Source organism: Beta vulgaris, chromosome 8 (genome assembly GCF_026745355.1).
Source record: "Beta vulgaris subsp. vulgaris cultivar EL10 chromosome 8, EL10.2, whole genome shotgun sequence".
NCBI lineage: Eukaryota > Viridiplantae > Streptophyta > Magnoliopsida > Caryophyllales > Amaranthaceae > Beta > Beta vulgaris.
The window spans coordinates 59,792,206-59,812,296 of record NC_079209.1 but is presented as its reverse complement, the minus strand read 5'-3'; the positions used below and the strand labels follow the sequence as shown (position 1 = coordinate 59,812,296).

The 20,091-nt window shown below is 36.0% G+C and overlaps 3 protein-coding genes across 3 annotated transcripts; 2 read left to right on the top strand and 1 right to left on the bottom strand.

Moving 5' to 3' along the window:
* The first annotated feature begins 301 nt into the window (after positions 1 to 301).
* LOC104902276 (ankyrin repeat domain-containing protein EMB506, chloroplastic) lies at positions 302 to 7,046 on the top strand. Its single transcript, XM_010689995.4, has 9 exons — positions 302 to 507; positions 1,618 to 2,063; positions 3,457 to 3,536; positions 3,689 to 3,787; positions 3,870 to 3,968; positions 4,046 to 4,144; positions 4,222 to 4,320; positions 5,930 to 6,107; positions 6,586 to 7,046. The coding sequence occupies exons 2-8, from the start codon at positions 1,667 to 1,669 to the stop codon at positions 6,032 to 6,034; spliced, it is 978 nt and encodes a 325-aa protein (XP_010688297.2). The 5' UTR covers positions 302 to 507; positions 1,618 to 1,666; the 3' UTR covers positions 6,035 to 6,107; positions 6,586 to 7,046.
* Positions 7,047 to 8,557: 1,511 nt separating this feature from the next.
* LOC104902275 (protein phosphatase 1 regulatory inhibitor subunit PPP1R7 homolog) lies at positions 8,558 to 14,588 on the top strand. Its single transcript, XM_010689994.4, has 6 exons — positions 8,558 to 9,037; positions 11,288 to 11,518; positions 11,714 to 11,860; positions 11,953 to 12,095; positions 12,211 to 12,325; positions 14,041 to 14,588. Exons 1-6 carry the CDS (start codon positions 8,738 to 8,740, stop codon positions 14,119 to 14,121), a joined length of 1,017 nt encoding a protein of 338 aa, XP_010688296.2. The 5' UTR covers positions 8,558 to 8,737; the 3' UTR covers positions 14,122 to 14,588.
* Positions 14,589 to 15,651: 1,063 nt separating this feature from the next.
* On the bottom strand, positions 15,652 to 18,251 carry LOC104902274 (SNW/SKI-interacting protein A). Its single transcript, XM_010689993.4, has 2 exons — positions 17,957 to 18,251; positions 15,652 to 17,714 (listed from the first exon to the last, which is right to left on the bottom strand). The coding sequence occupies exon 2, from the start codon at positions 17,687 to 17,689 to the stop codon at positions 15,890 to 15,892; it is 1,800 nt and encodes a 599-aa protein (XP_010688295.2). The 5' UTR covers positions 17,690 to 17,714; positions 17,957 to 18,251; the 3' UTR covers positions 15,652 to 15,889.
* Positions 18,252 to 20,091: the final 1,840 nt, after the last annotated feature.

Genomic DNA, 20,091 nt, shown 5'->3' with positions numbered 1-20,091 from the left:
ATTAAAAACTTGAGATTTATACCTAGAAGCAAACACACAAACGCTCCAAAAATAGGGTTGATGAGAATCGATCCCGACCATGAAGTTAAGAGGTGAGAGCTCCAACCATTGGACTCCCACATGATTCTCGTACCCTCCCGCCTAATTAACATCTATATCGATAACACCTTTTAAACTTACATTTAACTATATTATTCTAAAAATAAGCATAAACAAAATTTGAACCAGATTATATTATAATGTGTAAGTTCATAACAAACAAATATAAGTAAATTGAAAAGAAAAAATCGAACAAGAGAGAAGAATGATGAAAAAATAAAGAAAACAATACCCCTAGCCCTCACCCTCAATTACACTTTACAACTCTCTTCTCTTCCTCACTCTAGAATTATCCATTCCATCATCAAATTACCTTCCCCAATCTGACGAACAGATAAAAAGAAGAGTGAGAGAATAGATTTGCGGCAAAAAAATCAGACTTTATCATCAACGTCCAAAACTTTGAAGGTTTGTTTACTTTGTTTAGGAGTAGTTTTAATATACAAGCAAAAATCTATTATCTTTTTATGTTGATTTTTTTGACATGGGTAAGCTTGAAAGAAAATCAAATTTTGTTTAAGGCATGAATTCAGCTAATATTTATGGTATTAAAGGTCTCTAATTTAAAAGGGTAACTCCAAAAAATGAGTTTTGTTAGTGTGAGGGATGAAAATATGATAGGGTGAGAAGACCCTGAGTTGAATCAATAACTTATTTGGAGTTTGGTGTAAACCTGCTAATGTGATTAGGATGATACAACTTTTATCATAAACCCGGGTGTACCATGAGCATAGTACTTTCTTTTCGCACATTGGTCATTTGAAATCCTCCAAATGATCAAAATATACACAGAAGGGAGAGCTCCAAATGAGCAAAAAGTCGTCTTGGGTGTATATTCGGGTGTATGATGGTTGATGAATGTGCTCTTAACATAATGGGATTTTCGGATACTCTCTCCATTTTATTAATGTAGACACATTGTAGTTTTGCACTATTCACATCCTAGTATTGCTGTTTGTAATCCCTTTACTTTCTCCGTAACAAAATAGATGTTATACTTTAAAAAACATAATTTTCTAGGCAATTTTTTGAAGAGGATAGAGATAGAGAAAAAGAAAAAAGGGGACTCATGTGATAGGAGAGATGGGGAGAGATTATTGCCTAAAAAGGAAGTGTAACATAAATTTTGTTACAACCATATTTAGAAAGTGTAACATTTATTTTGTTACGAAAGAAGTAATTGTTACCTTCGGGAATAAAAAAGCGACTTATCCACTTGATTGGTTTAGTTGTTGGATTGATTTTTGAATGCTTATGGACTTTGAAATTGCTTGGGGTTAGGAATTGAGTCCTTGTAATGTGTTCTTGAAAATAGTGATTAATTGAAATGATTAGATAAATTATTAGTAATTCATTACTCTCCACTCTCATGTCCCTTATGTTCATTCACATTAGCATAGGCATTACCATTATATTCTTTCCTCCCTCAGCTGAGCTTTTCGTGATGACGTTTTAGTGTGGTCTGCTTCTTCAGCAAAACACAATGCTGAGCTGTGTATACCCATGTCTGTTTTGTAGTATCTAGCACCAAGTTGTTGAATATCGAGAACAAACTGAAGCTGAGTGCATGGCGTCTTGGGCTACAACAACTGTGGCTCTAAAAGAACTTTCGTTATTGCCTGCTGTTCCTTCTAGAACTTCAGGATGTACTTCTTGCTGCACGACATGTTATTTCAAACCCTTTAATCTTCGTAGAGAGGGAATCTCTCGTCGTTATGCAACTGGAAAGTACTCAAGAGGAAGAGTTAGTTTGGTTAACTCAAGGCAGACTCCTGTATATTCAAATATTGGGGTATGGGAAGATCCTGATGATGGAAGTGAAAGTGATTATGATGGTGAAGAGCAGGAAGCAGAAGAAAATGATCTGGATTTCGAGAGTGACTGGGAAGAAGAGAAAGACTCTTCAGTTGCCACACTTGACACAGAACATACAGCAATTAGTTATGAGGATGAACTTGCAAAAGGTTCTAAATCATAACTACTTTTGCTTATTATTATCTTGATGAAGTGTATTGTGTCCTAAGTCAGTTTGAGTATGCTACTGAGAGTATAGGATGATATAAAGAGAATTAGAGAGATGGAAGAAAGAGTTTAATGTAAGTTAGAATTTTATGGTTTCTCCAGCACTCATCTCTAAAACAAATTGCAAATTTGATGAAATAAGGTGTTCGCTTGTTTTCCCCACCATATTAGGGCTAGTACCTCATGAAATTGTTGTGTATGAAGTGTCTTTAAGGGCTGATGCTTTGACATGTTGCTAACCTGGAATAAATAGAAATGTAAATATGGTCTAGGTATGTTCTATTGAGCAGTGAAGCATGAGGAATTTGTGGGCATATTAGATTATTACAATGAGATGGAGCATACTACCAATAATACCAATAATATGGTCTAGGTATAAGGTATGTTCTATTGAGTAGTGAAGCATGAGGAAGTTGGGGCATATTAGATTATTACAATGAGATGGAGCATACGACCAATAATACAATTTGCAAGTATTGCATGAAAGACAGGCTACATGGAAAATAAATTGGATTTACCAAACATAATGCTGATGTTGTTGTTAAATTATTCAAGTATGGCTGATTGCAGAAGCAAGATTTGACACATTCAACGAGATCTATCATGCTTGGATTTTAAGGCATAGAGCTTAACTATTGATCGAATAGCTTATGTGATTTGTTAATCTGGTAATATTAGCATGTGTCTCCCTATCTGCACTTATCAGTCGAAGACTGCCTATATTTGGATCTTCCGTACCGGATCATTGTTGGTCTTATGTGCTGAACTGTTGAGGTCTTTTAACTCGTAAGGCCTGTTAAATGATTGCACAGAGAAGGGCGAGGACTGAATTATTTATATTTGAATTTTTAGTATTCCAGCTCACATAACTAAGGTTTTCGTGAACTCTACCCTACTGGATGGCTTGATGAGCAAGATCCCTGGTTGGTAGACTAATGGAGCTGCAAAATCTGGATTGTGTCAAATTCTGTCTTTGATCTCAGGACTGATCTTGCAGAATCCTACAATTGTCTTATATTATGTTATATAGATGGGTTTCAAACCAAGTAAACGATGTTTGTGAGTGGACCAATATGTGTCACATGGTGCAATGGTGTTCAAACCTTCTGTTACATTTGAAGATATCTGCTTATAACCTTTGGTGTCTATGATTCTATGTATAAAATTGCATCTTTGAAATGTGTCGTTATTTCAAAATTTTGCATCTTTAAGTCTCTGCTGTAGAGGTTTTGAGACTTGTAATGTTAATAGTTGATTTATATGAGTATTTTTCATGTTATAATATCACCTGGCATTTTACTTGTATATTGAACTTCGATAATGGCTACTCTCTAGAGATTGAGCATCTTTTAGAACCAGAAGAATGGTTGATTTTGCAACAGAATGCAGCTCCAAATCTTGAGAAAGTATCAACAGTAAGTAATTGGAAACATTCAAAGTTCTTCCCATGCCTTATTGATGTGTATCAGAATCTCTTGATGTCTCTTGAGCATCAGTTTGTAAGAGCAATTGGTATTTTGATGGATCTTTATGCTTCCTAATCTTTTCCTTTTTAATCATCACGTAGGCTAAATGGAGTCCTATTCACACCTTTGCGTTGTCAGGGCAAATTCATTTTCTTGACCAGCTACTTGAAAACGGTGTCAACATTGATTTTGCAGATAAGGTCAGCCTAATCCGATATAATTCACTTCTCCATCTAGAGGAGCTCTTTCATGGTATAACCGGTCACAGCTTTTTCTGAGCAGGATGGTCTTACCGCTCTTCATGTCAGCATTATCGGTAAGAAGGAAGCTGTTATTAGTCATCTTTTAAGAAAAGGTGCCAATCCTCACATTAAGGATAAGGTAAACCTGCTCCTTTATAACTGTCTCTAGACTTTTTTACTTGAATGAAGACCTTTATGCTATTATTATTGCCATAGGATGGTGTCACCCCACTTCATTATGCAGTTCAAGTTGGTGCCATACAGACTGTGAAGTTACTAATCAAGTACAATATAGATGTGAATGCTTCAGATAATGTAAGTATGAATTTGTATTTTGTCCTTCGATTTGTCCACTTCTTAGCTATGTTCAAATTTTTGGTTCCTATTAACAGGAAGGATGGACCCCCTTACATGTTGCCATGCAAAGCAGAAACAGAGACATCACAAAAGTCTTGTTACTTAATGGTGCCGATGCAATGAGAAAAAACAAGGTAAAACTTTAACCATGTTCCTTCTGGCTTCTTAACATGTGAGACTTGCTCACATTATTGGAAAATTTTCATACCTTGAGGTACTTCCACCTTGGTCTGAACTTCCCATTTTTCTATGTGATTGCTTCTTTATTCTTTATAAAACCTTCAATGCTATCAACATTTTTTCAAAATGTATCCAACTGCATTTCATTGTCAATACCTGTTAGAAGAGCTTGAGGAGATAATCATGAAATTTGGGAAAGATTAACTCGCAGAAAGAGTTCTGTTTTATCTTACTGTAATGAAAGTATATTTAATTTTTATATCTGTCATAACTTTGCGATAGCTTGATTATATAACAGGTTTCGGAGTTATATATACTGTAGAGATGGGTTCAAATAAATCTCATATACACGTAAGGTCATTTGACCTTTGTTCATGGACCTAAAGCTTGTTCCATTTATGATTCTCTCCATCTCTTGTTACTTTCTTGACGTCGCATGATGTGAGGATAGGAAAGGGTTCAAGTGGAGACTTAGAAATTGATGGAAATAATTTGGTAGCTATAAAGTATAATCGTATCTTTGAGAATGTTTTTCCCTATATTTTCTAATGTATTCTTCGAGTTGATTATATTAGGGTACTAGATGACTAGATCATAGAATATTGCTTAGCATGCTGGGATGTCAAGATATTAATCTATATATTTCTTAACAAGAAGAAATTAAGATCAATTTCTGAAGAGAGTGGTGAAAACAGCTTGATGAAAATTGTATATCTTTAACAAAAATAAGATCAATTCCTGAAAAGAGTAGTGCAAACAGCCTCTAGGTTATCAATATGCTCCTGGGCCATATTTCTAATCAGAACTTTGGCATGAGGTCGGGTCAGTTATGGGAAGGTTTCCCTATGCAACCTTAGCATGGTAAAGTTTTGACTTTTGAGCAATTCGAGTCGAACTTAAGCTTTTGGACTATTGTTTGATCAATATGGATCGTCTCTGAAGATTCCAGTACATTACTACTCCCTCTTTTCGTAAAAGTTTCCTAAATTTGATTTGGGATGTGACAATATTTTTCCTGTTACTTGAAATGGAAAATTTACCCCATCCAAGCCACGTGATATGAACCCCTCCTACTAATTCCCTTTTTCTCACACACTGTGTCCCTATATTCCATGGGATGTGGGCCTCTAGTCCTCTACCAAGTAAAGAAGAGAATGATTTCTATTTAGTTCTTGAAATACAGGTAGGTTATGCATATATGTGCTCAATATCATGGAAACTCTTACCAACATTTCTTCGGTGGGAGAGGATAGGTACAAATCAGCTATATTGAGGAATATACTAAGGGAAAATGACTTTAGCTTGATAAAAGTATGGATGGTAAACAAGGATTAGCTTTTAGCTAGATATGGAATGTATTGTCAAATGTTCTATATATGATTCTTGCAACTTTTTCTGTTCATTTGGATTCTACCTGATTGAAAGAATTTGCTGATCAATGCATATACACAGGCGTGAAAAGCTAACTCGACCATGGTTACGTAACGGGGTTATAAATCTACTTTTCTGAATCTTTAGGAATTTATTTTGATGCCCAATTGATCTGACTTCACTGCTTTCTAGGATGGAAGGACACCTTTGGACCTGAGCTTAAGTTATGGAAAGGACTTCAACTCGTATGATCTTACAAAGCTGTTGAAGATCATACCTGCTAACAGAGATCTGTAGCTGGTGAACAGGATCCCGTTCAGTGTAAAATCTTTCGAGATGTTTCATCTTTCCAGCCTCTAGGTTTATCAAGGTTAGTATATTCATCCTCTACAAATAAAATGATTATATCTTCCATTTTCCCCCATTTCTTGTTTGTTCTTTTTGTTTCTTTATCGGGATGTGGAAAGGGGCAGGGAGACTAGGTAGAAGTTGTAGACCAATTTTTCTCCAGGACACTAGGGTTACTTTTGAGCATCTGCTTGTTCAGATTAGACGAGTCAAAAAGTACCAGTTTAGTCTCCTTTGATGTAATTATGCAGATAAAACGGGAGTCATTGTCCGAGTAACATAGCCGTCAACTAGAAACAATCAGGGTGATGCTAATATGCACTGGTTTTTAGGAGCTTTCACCCTGCAAATAAAACAGGATCCTCCATTGTCCGAGTAACATAGCCGTCAACTAGAAACAATCAGGGTGATGCTAATATGCACTGGTTTGTACGACCTTTCACCCTGCAAATAAAACAGGAGTCTCCATTGTCGAACTTTAACCTGTCTTTTCTTCGTAGGTTCATGTGGAAAATATCGAGGAAGCTTGTCATTGCCATACTTGTGTTTGGTCTTCCATGCGACTCGAAGCACAATGTGAGGGCTGTCCTGTGCAGTATCTCAAGCAACCAATGATGATTGACAAAGGTTCATTTTCCTTGTTTACCTATATCGATCAGTCGATCACCCCCCTTGGCCTCCCAAGTAAGGATGAGGTGAAATCATTTGAATCAATATTGATATGCAGATTCGATCAGGGTCATGAAATTAGAACAATTGTGCTCAGTCTACTTTTCTGCTAGTATAGTTCTTTATCCTGTATCCATATGTTTATTTTGTAGAAGTTGTTTTGGTGAAGGGAAGCAAAGCTTTGCTTATTGTCTTTCGTCGCCGAAACGCAACGAACGAGTGAAGCATATTTTCCCTTGCATTTGTTAGCCCAAACATTAGCAGCATATGAAAGTCCAGCTACTTTGCTTTATTTCTGGGTCCAATTTTTGAAGAAGGGATCAAATTGTGAAAGGAGATCATTTCTTTTGGACAAATTAGAAATATTTCTGGCAGTCTAGTTAACTTACCAAACCTTCCAATACTGTCGAGTTCATATCAGTTACCCAAATATGTATATAGAAATGAAATATCACCATCTACTCCCCGCGTCTCATAATATAAGTTCTGATTTTGTTTTTTTTTATGGGAATTAAGGTAAAGTAGAATCTTGTTTTATTTGAATAAAAAAATTCATTTTTATTGAGAAACAAAAAATAAAAATTAAATATTAATGTTGCATGGTTTAATGTGTGAGTTTCAATAGGGTAAAAGATTCGATTTTATCGTTAATAATGGTGCATTGAAAGCTAAAATTAGAAGGACTTTTGGGAATTAAATTATTTTCATGAGGGTATTATTGATTGAAAATGGAATTAAGACTAATATGTTAGGAGACTTTAAAAAGGAAGGGAATTTATACTACGGAACGAAGGAGTATTACTTAGATTAGAAGGGGCTTTGATGAGGTGAATTGGTGATTTTTTTTAGAACAGTATTGTGGTTTCAAAATGGAGACTTTAAAAGTATAGGATCAATATTTGTTCAATATACGACCAAAAATGTGGATGTTAACAACGTGCAAAATTGATATAAGTCAAATTGCAAAGGGGTTTTATAATTTCACCCAATAATTATTGGACAAATTGGTATATGAAATTTGATTGTAATTACTAGGCTGAATTTCTATTCATCGCCCCAAAAGTATTTAAAATTGCCCAAAAAACAATTGAAATTACATCTCTAATATTTTCCTTCTTTTTCCCTAAACCACCCACCTCACTCCACCACCACCCACTACCACCCACCACCACCCACCTCACTCCACCACCACCACCCCATTGCCACAACCACCCACCAGCCACCGTCTGTGTGCTCACTGCACCAGTATTTTGAGTCTGTCACATAGCGATGTTAAGTAATTTTGGGGCGATGTTAAGTAATTTTGGGGCGATGTTTAACAAACCAGGTGGATATCTGTCACATAGAATTACCTTCTAGTCACAATTGACGTTTTTCACCATCTTAAACCTTTGAAATTGCTTTCTATTAATCTAATTATTTGGAAGAATGATATGAAGCATTAGAGTTTAATAGAGGAGTCAGAGGAGAAATAGGTTTCCAATTCAAATTGTCTAAATCACTGCATATAACAACTGTATAAAATACTAAAATACACACCACAATGACCATAATTTTATTTTTTTCACATATATTTTCAATTAAGTCGATTTTAAGAGTTCAACCGACTGGTCGAGTTAAATATAATCCCAACTCATAATTCAGTAACTCAGTGTAGATTGGTAGATATCATTCATTTGGTATACTTTTTATTTGGTCAATATGAGAAGTTTCTCACCGTTTTCGGCGAGTGAATTAATCTTCGGTGTGAGTTAGCATAGTTATCTCAAAAGGCAAACATCTCTCTCAGTTAAGATTTTTTCATATCCAAAACTCGAACTCTCCCCAAGAAATGGGGAGGGAAAGAAAATGCACAAGCATTTAAGCATATGCTTCTTCATCATCTTTTCCACCTTTCCCCTAATTTTACAAGCTCCATTTTCGTAAATAAACAAACGATTCTCCACATTCATCACCCTTTCTCTCTCCTCCAAGCTTTCTCCCATGGCGGAACAACAACCTCTCGAACATTCCGACGATCTTCATCTCGCAACAAACGAAGAAGACGACGACTCAGAAACTCTCACCTCTCTCGACCTAACGAGTTACCAGCTCCACGACCTCGACTCAGTCGAGTTACCTCCGAGTTTGACCGAGTTAGATTTAACTGCGAATCGTCTCTCTCAATTAGATCCTCGAATTTGCCTTCTCTCTCACCTTAAAAAACTCTCTCTTCGTCAAAACCTCTTCGATGATGCCGGCATTCAATCTCTCTCTCATTCTCATGCCATTTCTTCTCTCGAGGTATATTTCTATTTTTCGCTCTATTTTTTCTGTAGTTTTCTTTTTTTGAATGTTTGAACTTAGAATTTTGTTATCATGTGTATTTTATCGTAATTTGTTTGATCAAGTGTATGTGTTTTTTTTCTCTATTTTTAATTTTTGAATGTTTGAACTTTCTTAGAATTTTGTTATCATGTATATTTTATCGTAATTTGTTTGATCAAGTGTATGTATGTGTTTTTTTTTCTCTAGTTTTGATTTTTGAATGTTTGAACTTTCTTAGAATTTTGTTGATCATGTGCTTTGATCGTAATTTGCTTGAATTTTTTATCAAGTGTATGTATGTCCTGTGACTTTCTTTTTTGAATGTTCTGAACTTTCTTAGAATTTTGTTGATCATGTGTTTTGATCGTAATTTGTTTGGACTTTGATCAAGTGTATTATGTGCTTTTGAATATTTGAACTTTCTTAGAATTTTGTTGATCATGTGCTTTGATCGTAATTTGCTTGAATTTTTTATCAAGTGTATGTATGTCCTGTGACTTTCTTTTTTGAATGTTCTGAACTTTCTTAGAATTTTGTTGATCATGTGTTTTGATCGTAATTTGTTTGGACTTTGATCAAGTGTATTATGTGCTTTTGTATTATATCCTGTGCTTTTGAATATTATGTGCTTTTTTTTCTGTAGTTCTCTATTTTGAATATTTGAACTTTCTTAAAATTTTGTTGATAATGTGTTTTAATCATAATGTGTTTGGATTTTTGATTAAGTGTATGTATCTGCTTTTTTTTTTCTGTAGTTTTCTTTTTTGAATGTTTGAACTTTCTTAGAATCTTGTTGATAATGTGCTTTAATCATAATTTGTTTGGATTTTTAATCAAGTGTATGTATGTTAATTTACAATTTTGCCGTATATTAACAATTTGCCAAATTATCAGTATCTGGTGTCATTGGATTGTAATAGCTAGAATATCCAAGTTTTTGCCTGTCTTTTGTTACTCTAATATGTTCCTGTTGCCTGATTTTTTTTCAATATCTAGTGTTATTGGATTATATTAGCTAGAATGTTTGATTAGTCCTCTGTTTTTTTTTAGTTGCAACGCTTCGACTTTTGTAGTATTCATATGTCCATGTGTGCTGTTTTATCAAAAATTTAGGACGTTTATTTTCTGGATGGCTTAAATAGATGACCTCCTGGAGCCAATCCGAGGAGTTGTGTCTTTAACAGCTGCAGTAGAAGAATTCCTGGGTTTTCAATAATTGTGTTTTATTTTCGTTGATTACTGTGAGGACAAGAGAATTAGAGACAAATATGGAGAGGAATGCAGAGCATTAAACATGAGTCGAGCGAGTGAGACATGGATCTCACATATCGTAACATACTGATTTCAATTTTTATCATGATTTAACATATCGTATATACTAATCTTAGCATGTTTTCCTAGCGGTTTACCATTCCGTACCTTCCGTCCACGTAAACTAAATATAAAACCAAGAAAGAACAACAAAACCATCATGAAAGGACACAAGAAAATCAGAAAGCTTCCAGATAAATCCTTGCATTGTGAATCTCTTTTTATTGATCTTGCTGATATGTCTATGTCAGCCTTGGGATTCTTCATAATTTAGGAAACTCACATCATTACACCTGAGAAGAGTTGAATACGACGGATGATAACTCCAAGGGGGAAAAGATGCGCGACGTGCTCCTGTTAATTGCTTTTGACACAGTGGTGGTCCACCACTGTGTCAAAAGCTACGGTGGTGCACTTTTTTGTTGTATTATATTATTTTTGGAGGAGAAGCTGAGAACTAAAGGGGCAAAGGGTTGAGATGTTTAAGTAAAAGCACAAACATCATCTTAAGTATTGCTTGAGCAGCAATGCTAAGTACAGCTATATTATCAACTACTCCCTCTGTTTTTTTTTATCGTTCTCACTTAGAATCTTGGCACTATTCATACTTAGAGAGAATCTTCTCAATTTTTTTCAATTTATAAGAAAAAATATAGTCATGTGGGATCTTGTTTGATTCGTCTCAATTATTACATTATTAATATTCAATCGTTATAATTTTTACTAATATATGATGAAAGATTTAAGTTCAAAAATATGCATTGGAAGATGTGTAAATGGAAAGTGAGAAAGATAAAAAAAAACAGAGGGAGTACTATTTTGTCAAGCTCTCCAGATGATAGTAAAAGTTATTCTGATAAACTTGCTTCAGATTTGCAACAGTAATTTAGCCTTCTCTATTATTCTTGTATGCAGGAATTGGTACTCAGAGACAATAAGCTTATGAAGATACCAGATGTCAGCATATACAAGGATCTTGTGGTGTTTGATGTATCTTTCAATGAGATATCTTCCTTAAGTGGGCTGTCAAAGGTCTCCAATACTCTCAAAGAGCTTTATGTGTCCAAAAATGAAGTGACTAAGATAGAGGAGATAGAGCATTTTCACAAGCTGCTAATTCTCGAACTTGGTTCTAATAAATTGCGGGTTTGTGTTCTTAGCATTTTAACAGCTATATGATTGTGGAGAAACCTAGACTGTTTGCATAATACTAAGAAATGTGAATCACAAATTGCATCCTCTGGTTAATATGAGGAATTTAGGATTGAGTTTTGAAAATACTGATGAAGTGCCAAATGTTTTCGCTAATAAGGCTATCAATACTATAACTGCCATTTTCAGGTAATGGAGAACCTAGAAACTTTGATTAACTTGCAAGAGTTGTGGCTCGGTCGGAATCGGATTAAAGCTGTAAACTTATGTGGATTAAAATGCATTAAAAAACTTAGTTTGCAGAGCAATCGCTTGACATCTATGAAAGGATTGGAGGTATAATTTTATGTCCTTTTTCTTATGGAAGACTAAATTTTGTCCCTATTTGAGACTTATACAATTTCTCTGTTCCGACACTATAATTGTAGGAATGTGAAGCCCTTGAAGAATTATACCTGAGCCATAATGGTATTTCAAAGATGGAAGGGTTATCAACTTTGGCAAACCTTCGTGTGTTAGATATTGCATCAAATAAGCTAACAGCAATAGAGGATATTGAAAAATTGACAAGGTATGTTAATATTATTATCTTCTAGAAGAAAGTTACTTTACAAATTACATGTAATTGGTGGTGGGCCGTCTGTCCGCAGTGTGAATTTCTCCTTTGACTGGATCTTTATATTCAGGTTGGAAGATTTGTGGCTTAATGATAACCAGATTGCGTCTCTGGAGGGTATGGCTGACATAGTTTCTGGTTCGAAGGAGAAGATCACCACTATCTATCTCGAGAATAACCCATGTGTAAGTACTTAATCTTAGTCTGGCTACACTGTTATGCATCCTAGAATATGAACCAAAAGGGACTTCCCTCGTTTTAGGTACAGATGTTTAATTGCAGTGAATAGGGGGAAGGGAAGGGACTGGAGGCTTTGATTCCAGATTAGGGAGCTTAAATGGCTTTTAAATATATTTTGAATCTTCTTACTTCCTGGCGTTCTGATTTCTACTCTATTCTTGTTCTTGTGTCTTAAAAGATCTTGTTGTTCAAAGTACCTGTAGAAGCAAAAGTTTCTGTACAAGGGTCTGGTAGTGTACCACAAAACCAAAGACAACTTCTGTATTTGCAGTTCAGTTCATTTAAGACTTGGGACTTATAGCTCTAGCACTCATCACTTTGAGTTTGTCCATTTTGTGACTTCTTTGCTTTATTTACCCATGGCTGGGGGAAATATTGGATCGAGATAAGACTGGAAAGATAACCATATAGCTGGGTAGTCAATCTTATGGAATTCTTGCTTTTCAGCTCTCTCTTAGACCATACATTTTAGTCCCCTTTCCATGACATACAATATGACTTGAGTTCCGGTAATCATGCACAACGAAGTTGAGGTCTAATACAACTAATCCTGCAAGACATTCACTGGAGAACTGCATGGTCTTTGAATAATCTTTCCTTCTCTTTGTCATCATTGTCATCAGAAGGCCAATAAGGTCTTGGCCGTTAGTTAAAGACCTGGCCGTAAGTTAAAGACTGTGCTGTCAGGTATATTGGTCCCCTATTCTTATTCTGCTAACCCCACCGTATTCATTGTAATAGCCTTTGTGTTTCTCATGGGCCCAAAAGTATCATCAGAACCATCTCTTAGATGTGCTGCTTCATTATTTAGCAGTCTTCACTCTTGAGTACCTCAAAATCAGTCTCTGAGATCTGTGGGAGTTTTGAAACGGCAATTTGGTATAGCTGATGAGATGTCAAATCTACATCCCATGATTCGCAGAGTGATGCTATAATTTGAAGCACGAGAGTGATGTAATAGTCACCTAGAGAGGATTGTTTCTATAAAAAAGATATGTTTAAGTTTTCCATTCTTGCCTTGTTTATATGGTCGTTTCACTCGTTCAACACTGAAGAGACCTGATTTTGGTTCTTATTCTTGCCTATAATAGAAGATAGGAGTGACAGTTATAGTATTGACAGCCTTATCAGCTAAAGCATTGGGTGTTATACTAGATGTGATTTCAAATGGTCTTGGTCAGACCTTTCCTGTATGATTTTACTAATACCTAGTATCAGTTGCATCAGCACTCCTTGTGCCTGGTCCACTTATATGGGCAAGTCAAAAATAGGTGTTTTGTGCTGTATGGTGCTATATTGTTAAGTTAGTGCTTTTGGTGGCATTGTATGCTTCACATAAAGTGGATTATCTATCATAATGTGTAAGCTGTGATGGGGTAGTGGGGGTCCATCATTATTGAGTACGCCGACCCCTCTAACAGCTTCCAACTGAAAAGAAAATAAAAACTAAAGACAAGGTAATTTGTAGATTATCTGACTAAGAGCTTCTAATTGGAAAACCTATTACTGGAAGTAGATACATTTACTTGTGATGGCGATTTTGAGTCCAAGGTTTTTTGTGCTTTCAAATTTGCATCATCTGGCTTTATTATGCCTGGTTTTATTTTATCAATGTTCTTGCTGCAACGTTTGCCTAACTCTTGTTATTGCTACGTGTCAGGCAAAATCTCCCAACTACACTGCCACTTTGAGACAGATCTTCCCATATATTCAGCAAATTGACTCTCAAATTTTTGCTTAGATAGACTTGATCGCGCAAGAGTGTCTAAATTCAATTAAAGACAGCTGAAATTACAAGTTTTGGCATCTCGTGTAATACAAATCATGGAGATGAAGTGTGAATTGAGAGCGGCATAGGACCCGAGTGCGAATTCTCGAAAACCAAGGAGCCAAGGACCGACCTTCAAGCCCTTGTTCTTTTTAGAATTCTTTATAAGGCGCAAGAGACCATTGAAAGTACTCTTACACAAGCAATTGGATCTTATTTAGAAGCATGATATAGTGAGGATCTCCATCACCTCTTCCCAAGCTGTATACTTATACAAGTTTTCAGTGTTGATGCTGACCGAAGAATTAAAATTTTGGAGTTTTCTTGTTTGTTTCCAATTCTCCAATTTAATTATAGGATTTATACAAGATTAACCTCTTGAACATCCTTTTGTATGCTATTGATCCTTTTGTGTTTGAACCAGTTTTTCAAGTATGTCAGCTAAATGTGTGATGCTCAGATGTTGATAAATTGGGTTTGGTGCTGTGGTATTTGGGACTCGAAGCCTTTGTACATCGAATGATTCGCAACATGAATCAGTATCCAGCCATAAATAGGGTAAACTTTATAAGGTGGGGGAGATAAAGGGAAACTAATGCACAAGTTTTCGCTTTAAGACTGAAATGAGAATGTAAACCAAAAATATCACCATGATATCCCAACTTCAGCTGATGTGTAATGAAATTAACTGAGATAATATTCAAGTTTGTAAAATGACTTCTATGATCATGTTTAATAAGCAGTTCTTTCTCCAATGGTGGCGATACACTGGTAATTCATCTCTAGATCTAACTTCATCAACCTCTAAACAGCAGCTACACTAATTCCCTGATTTCAGTCAAATCCACGAATGCGACGCCTACACCACAAATTTGAAGCGCACAAATAGGTTTGATTCTTGTGCACTCAGCTGCTTCTTAAATCCAATAAGACTTCCATCAGAACTCAACACCAAAGAATAGTTTGAACCATTTCAGAGAAAAATCATATTCGTAATGAATACAAAGCTTGGCATAAATGCATTGACCTCGACTCAGTAATAGAGAGACTGTAAACACTCCAATTATCCTCGAAGCTTTCTTCGTAAATCACCTTGCAAAAGAGGTAATCAATTCACCAAATACCTTACCTCTTGTTATTTGTCTAACCCCCCCTCCCCAAACACACACACACGCATGCCCGCCACCCACCACCAAACACTAATCTGTTCAAGAAAACTAGACTCTAAACTAACTCATAGGAAGACCGGAAGCCGCACCTTTTCTCCTTCTGGGTAGTTTAAAGATCAGCAACCAAAAATCTAAAACCACATTTACAATGGGAAGAAGCTGGCTGCCAACTTGAAAACATCGTCGTTAGATGTAACTCCAACTTTATTTCTTTGAGGCACGGAGCTCCTTGACGAAGCCAGGAACAAGCCAAAACACAGAACAGAACCAAAAGCATTAGCAACACTCAAAAGTTAGTTACCAGACTGACATATGAAGCAGCAACATTTATAACTCGGGAAACTCCAAAACGAAGGCGAGCCCAAGGGGGAGGTAATAAAAACCAGGCTATCAACTACTACATCAATATCCCAGATAACCATATTTAAACAGTTACCAATTAGGACATATAAAAAAAGACAAGGCTTTTCCCAGCAAGTTACATATGATACAGTCGATCAAAACAAATTACCTATAGTGCAAAAACATGAAACAGCTAACAAAATGGTCATAACAGTACAGTAAACGAGAACTTAACGCCCTTTGTCGAACGCAATCCTGCTCCTTCCAGAGCCACCATCATAGCCTTCTCGTGAAGACCCGGCACTTGCTTTCATTGTACCTTCGCCACCTATTTTGTCCATGGCTTTCTTACCCTTCTTCACTTCAGTCAACCATTGATCCAAACCGAATGGATCAGCCTCTTCAGCAACTTGCTCAAACTCAACAGGTCTATCTCTTGGACCACTCTTCTCTGCAGTTCCCGTGAATCCTTTGTCAGCTTTGAACCTTTCCGTGTTTCTGATCTTATCAAGCTGTTCATCAGCTCCTCCATACATTTCAGAATCCATATCTTTCTTGGGCTGGTATAGAGTAGAAAGTGTAGCTTGGGCAGTGAACAAGCCTTTGTCATATACATTGTACTGATCATCAGTAGCAAACCCAGATTCCAACCCTTTTTCTTGGTTGAATAATCGCTGATCATACATGACTTCACCTCTTCCAGACCCAACAGAAGCCATACCAAGAGCAACCTTCTCACTAATGTCACGATCCCTATCTCTAGTAATCTTACTCTTCTTCCCCATTGCAGCATCCTTTGCCTCCAATCTTCTCTCCCTCTCCCTCTCTCGTCGTCGTTCCTCACGAACTTTCTCACGCGACAACCTCTCTTCCCTTTCCTCTTTTGACTCCCTCACCATATCTCTATCTCCTCTTCCCGCATACTCGGCTCTCGGTTCATCAATGTCCATATTTCTAGCAGATGGAGCAGGTGCAGCAACAGGAGCTGCAATACCAGTCCTCTCAGACCGTGCCTTAGCAGCCAAAGCACGCAACTCCTGCTCCTTCTTTTCTTTTTCCTTCATAGCCATCTCCTTTTGGACCTTCGATCTCATTGCCACAGCTTCTCTAGCCTTCTGCTCCGCAACATACAGAGCCTCAGACAGCTTCGCAAAATTGTCATTAATCTGAACATCCTGAAGGCCCCTTCCATCAGCTGCAAGCCGCTTGTCTAATGGAATGGTGTAACCCTTCGGATTCTTCCAGTTCGAAATACAAGGTGGAATCTTCCAATCCTGCTGATCTTTCACAGTTACAGGACGAGGTGGCGAATGCATGATAGGCACAGGTGGAGAGCCCGAAGCCCTGGGAACCCTCTTATGCTTAAACTTAGGAGGTTCAAGAGGGTCCACCGGCATCTCTACCATTCTAATAATCCTTTCCTTTGCACCAGAATTAAAGGCCGCAGCTTGCTGCGAAGGCTTATACTTGATGAACTTAGAATCAGAAGACTGTTTCGGCACATTCTTTGGCTGAGCAGCACTCAACCTCACATTAACAATCTTCTCCATCGCAGCTTTCGTAGCTTCAGTGGTCTCTTCAATCTCCTTTTGCAGCTCCTCAGATTCCTCCTCCATCTCCTCCTCCTCATCCTTCAAAATTTTAGGCACAAGGTCCCTATGTTGAGAATAAACAATCTTCGACGCATTTTCATTCTGCTTCACTATGGCATCAAAAGCCACATTCCCCTGACTATCCACAGAAACAGGCAATATTTTCGACCCTGGTTTCGAATCTTTCCTACCCATTCCCAAAGGATATTGAGCCACAAGAATCTCAGGGAACGCCCCGCCATCTCCAAAATCCTCAGGTTTTCGAGGAACAAACCCTTGTCGTTTAAGATAAGGAGGTATATTCACTGCCTTAATTACCAAACCCTTCTCATCCTCTTGAGCACTAAACCGGCTCTTGAACCAGGGATCACTAGTATGATCATAATACGTTGTTGTTGAAGATTTCGCCGGCGGAAGTAGTTCTTTTAGAGCCGCCATAGCTCGATTAACGCAACAAAATCCACTGCCACCACAGATAAAATTAAGACCAACGATCAATCTCTCCAAACACCAAAGTATTAAAAAAAAAAAAAACAAGGTCTACTTGCAACTTTATAAAGGACATAAAAACAAGTATAATAGCGATTAGATAAATCATCAAGATGCAAAGCAATTCAATCCGAAACTATCTCAGAAATTGAATCAAAATAGTATTAATTAATCTAATCTACAACCAGCAAAACCATAAATTAGTCACAAACAAACCTTCAAAACTATGGAATCGTCGGAAAGTTCCTTCAATTTCTTTCCTCGGAAATTAACTTGAAATTGATGCTGGATATCGAACTTTTGAGCTGGAGAAGATAAACTAGAATGAGATCTGTAATCTGTAATCTGTAATCTGTAATCTGTATGTAATTATGTAGAGAGAGATGAAATTTCTTTTGTAATCGCAGCAAATTTTAGGGATTGGAATTTGGACAATTAGGGTTACAAACTTTTCAGTTTTTTCCTCAAAAACTAGTCTCTCTAGTCTCTCCGATACCAATAGTGTTTTTCGTTTTCTATGTAAGGGTTTTTGCCAAATCTTTACCTACTCCTTTCGTTTCAAAATATAATTCTCATTTTCATTTTAGGTATTTCAAAATATAATTTTCATTTTTATATTTAGTTTTATTTTTTTTAATCTGTCTCGAAAAATCGTATTCCATTATTTATTTGCTTTGTTTATTCAACTTAAGTGTTACTCCCTCCGTCCCATAATATAAGTCCTAATTTTATTTTTACGCGGGAATTAAGGTTAAATGGAATCTTGTTTTATTTGAATAAAAAAAATTATTTTTATTGAGAAACACTTACATTGCTTTTTTCTTTTTAACAAAAAATAAAAATTGTTATTTAATATTGCATGGTTTAATGTGTAGAGGAGTTTAATGAGGTAAAAGATTCCATTTTGTCATTAATAAGGTGCATTGGAAGCTGAAATTATGATGATATTTTGGGAATTAAACTATTTTCATGAGGGTATTTTGGGTATAATTATTGATTGAAAATAGAAATAAAACTTATATTTTGGGACACCTTATAAGGAAACAGGACTTATATTATGGGACGGAGGGAGTATAATTAATGCTCTTTCACCAATTAGTCTTCATTCTCTATCCTAAAATCATCTTTTCTTATACAACATTTATTTAAATAAACAAAAAATATTTACTACTCCTCTAAAATGCTACTTACCTTAATTTCCATGAAAAAATAGAAATGTAACTATATTCTGGGACGGATGGAATACTACTTATATTGCAATTTCGAGATCTCCTCGTTGTCCATCTACATAAGGTGTGTAGCTATTTTAAAAAATCAAATTTGTATCACATTAGAATTTTAACTTTTTTCGAGATACAAACTTTCCCTATTTTAAAGCGCTGACAGTTTGACACCAATTTTCTTTCTAATTATATATATCTATACTAATATATTAAAAGATACCCGCCATTAGGATTTTTCTAATTCATGTAATTCACGTATAATAAAAAATTAGAAAAATATTATGTGAGATTTGATCCCATGACTTCAAGCTCATATATTAAAGTTTAAACCACAAAAGCAAATCGTATTTAATGTTATATTTTAAAGTAAAATATTAATAAATGAAAAATATCATTATCCGGAGCGTATGTCAGGTCTAAAAACTAGTTAGCTTTAGAATGTTGCTTATATAATAATGGAGTTCCCCTCATATTTTCCTTGCACTTCTAGATTTTGACTTAAAAATCAACAATTTATTCATTTGATTTATGGTAATTGAAACATGTCATAAAAAGCAAATGGTGTTGGGTTTGAGCATTTATAATGCCTCTTTCACTCTTTATTTTAAAAGCCATTTACATATCCGATTATATATATGAATATAAATAAGGTGGGTCTGGGTGTGGATGATGATCTATGTCCACCTATAATTTTCATACCCATTTCCGTCCCATTAGTCCATTATCATTGATGGGTACAAATTTGAAATCCATTTCCATCCCAGTAAATACAATTAGATCGTTCCCATCCCTAATACTATCTCCCATTTGGATATCTATAATCACTCATATCCATCTTACCCATCACATCATTGACCTCCAACAAAATATTGTACACACTAATCATTTTAAATTTGAAATTCAACATAATTTGGATCTAGAAAATCCACACACAAATAGACAAATACAAGTTATGAAAATTTATTTCAAACAAGTATAAGGCTTCTCCCAAAAAGGTCTAGGATGGGAAGAGTAAATGTGGAGTTGATGGTGCGGTTGGAGAGGTGGTTATGCAGGTACAACCTAAAATTCACACTATCTCCAACATTTAGAATGAGTAAAAATTTCATCCCTATCCCCGACTCACCA

Coding starts and splice junctions, on each gene's coding strand:
- LOC104902276 (XM_010689995.4), top strand. CDS start 1,667: ATGGCGTCTTGGGCTACAACAACTGTGGCTCTAAAAGAACTTTCGTTA. Junction 3,537..3,688: donor ATCTTGAGAAAGTATCAACA/GTAAGTAATTGG, acceptor ATCATCACGTAG/GCTAAATGGAGTCCTATTCA. Junction 4,145..4,221: donor ATGTGAATGCTTCAGATAAT/GTAAGTATGAAT, acceptor TCCTATTAACAG/GAAGGATGGACCCCCTTACA.
- LOC104902275 (XM_010689994.4), top strand. CDS start 8,738: ATGGCGGAACAACAACCTCTCGAACATTCCGACGATCTTCATCTCGCA. Junction 11,519..11,713: donor TTGGTTCTAATAAATTGCGG/GTTTGTGTTCTT, acceptor TGCCATTTTCAG/GTAATGGAGAACCTAGAAAC. Junction 12,326..14,040: donor ATCTCGAGAATAACCCATGT/GTAAGTACTTAA, acceptor GCTACGTGTCAG/GCAAAATCTCCCAACTACAC.
- LOC104902274 (XM_010689993.4), bottom strand. CDS start 17,689: ATGGCGGCTCTAAAAGAACTACTTCCGCCGGCGAAATCTTCAACAACA.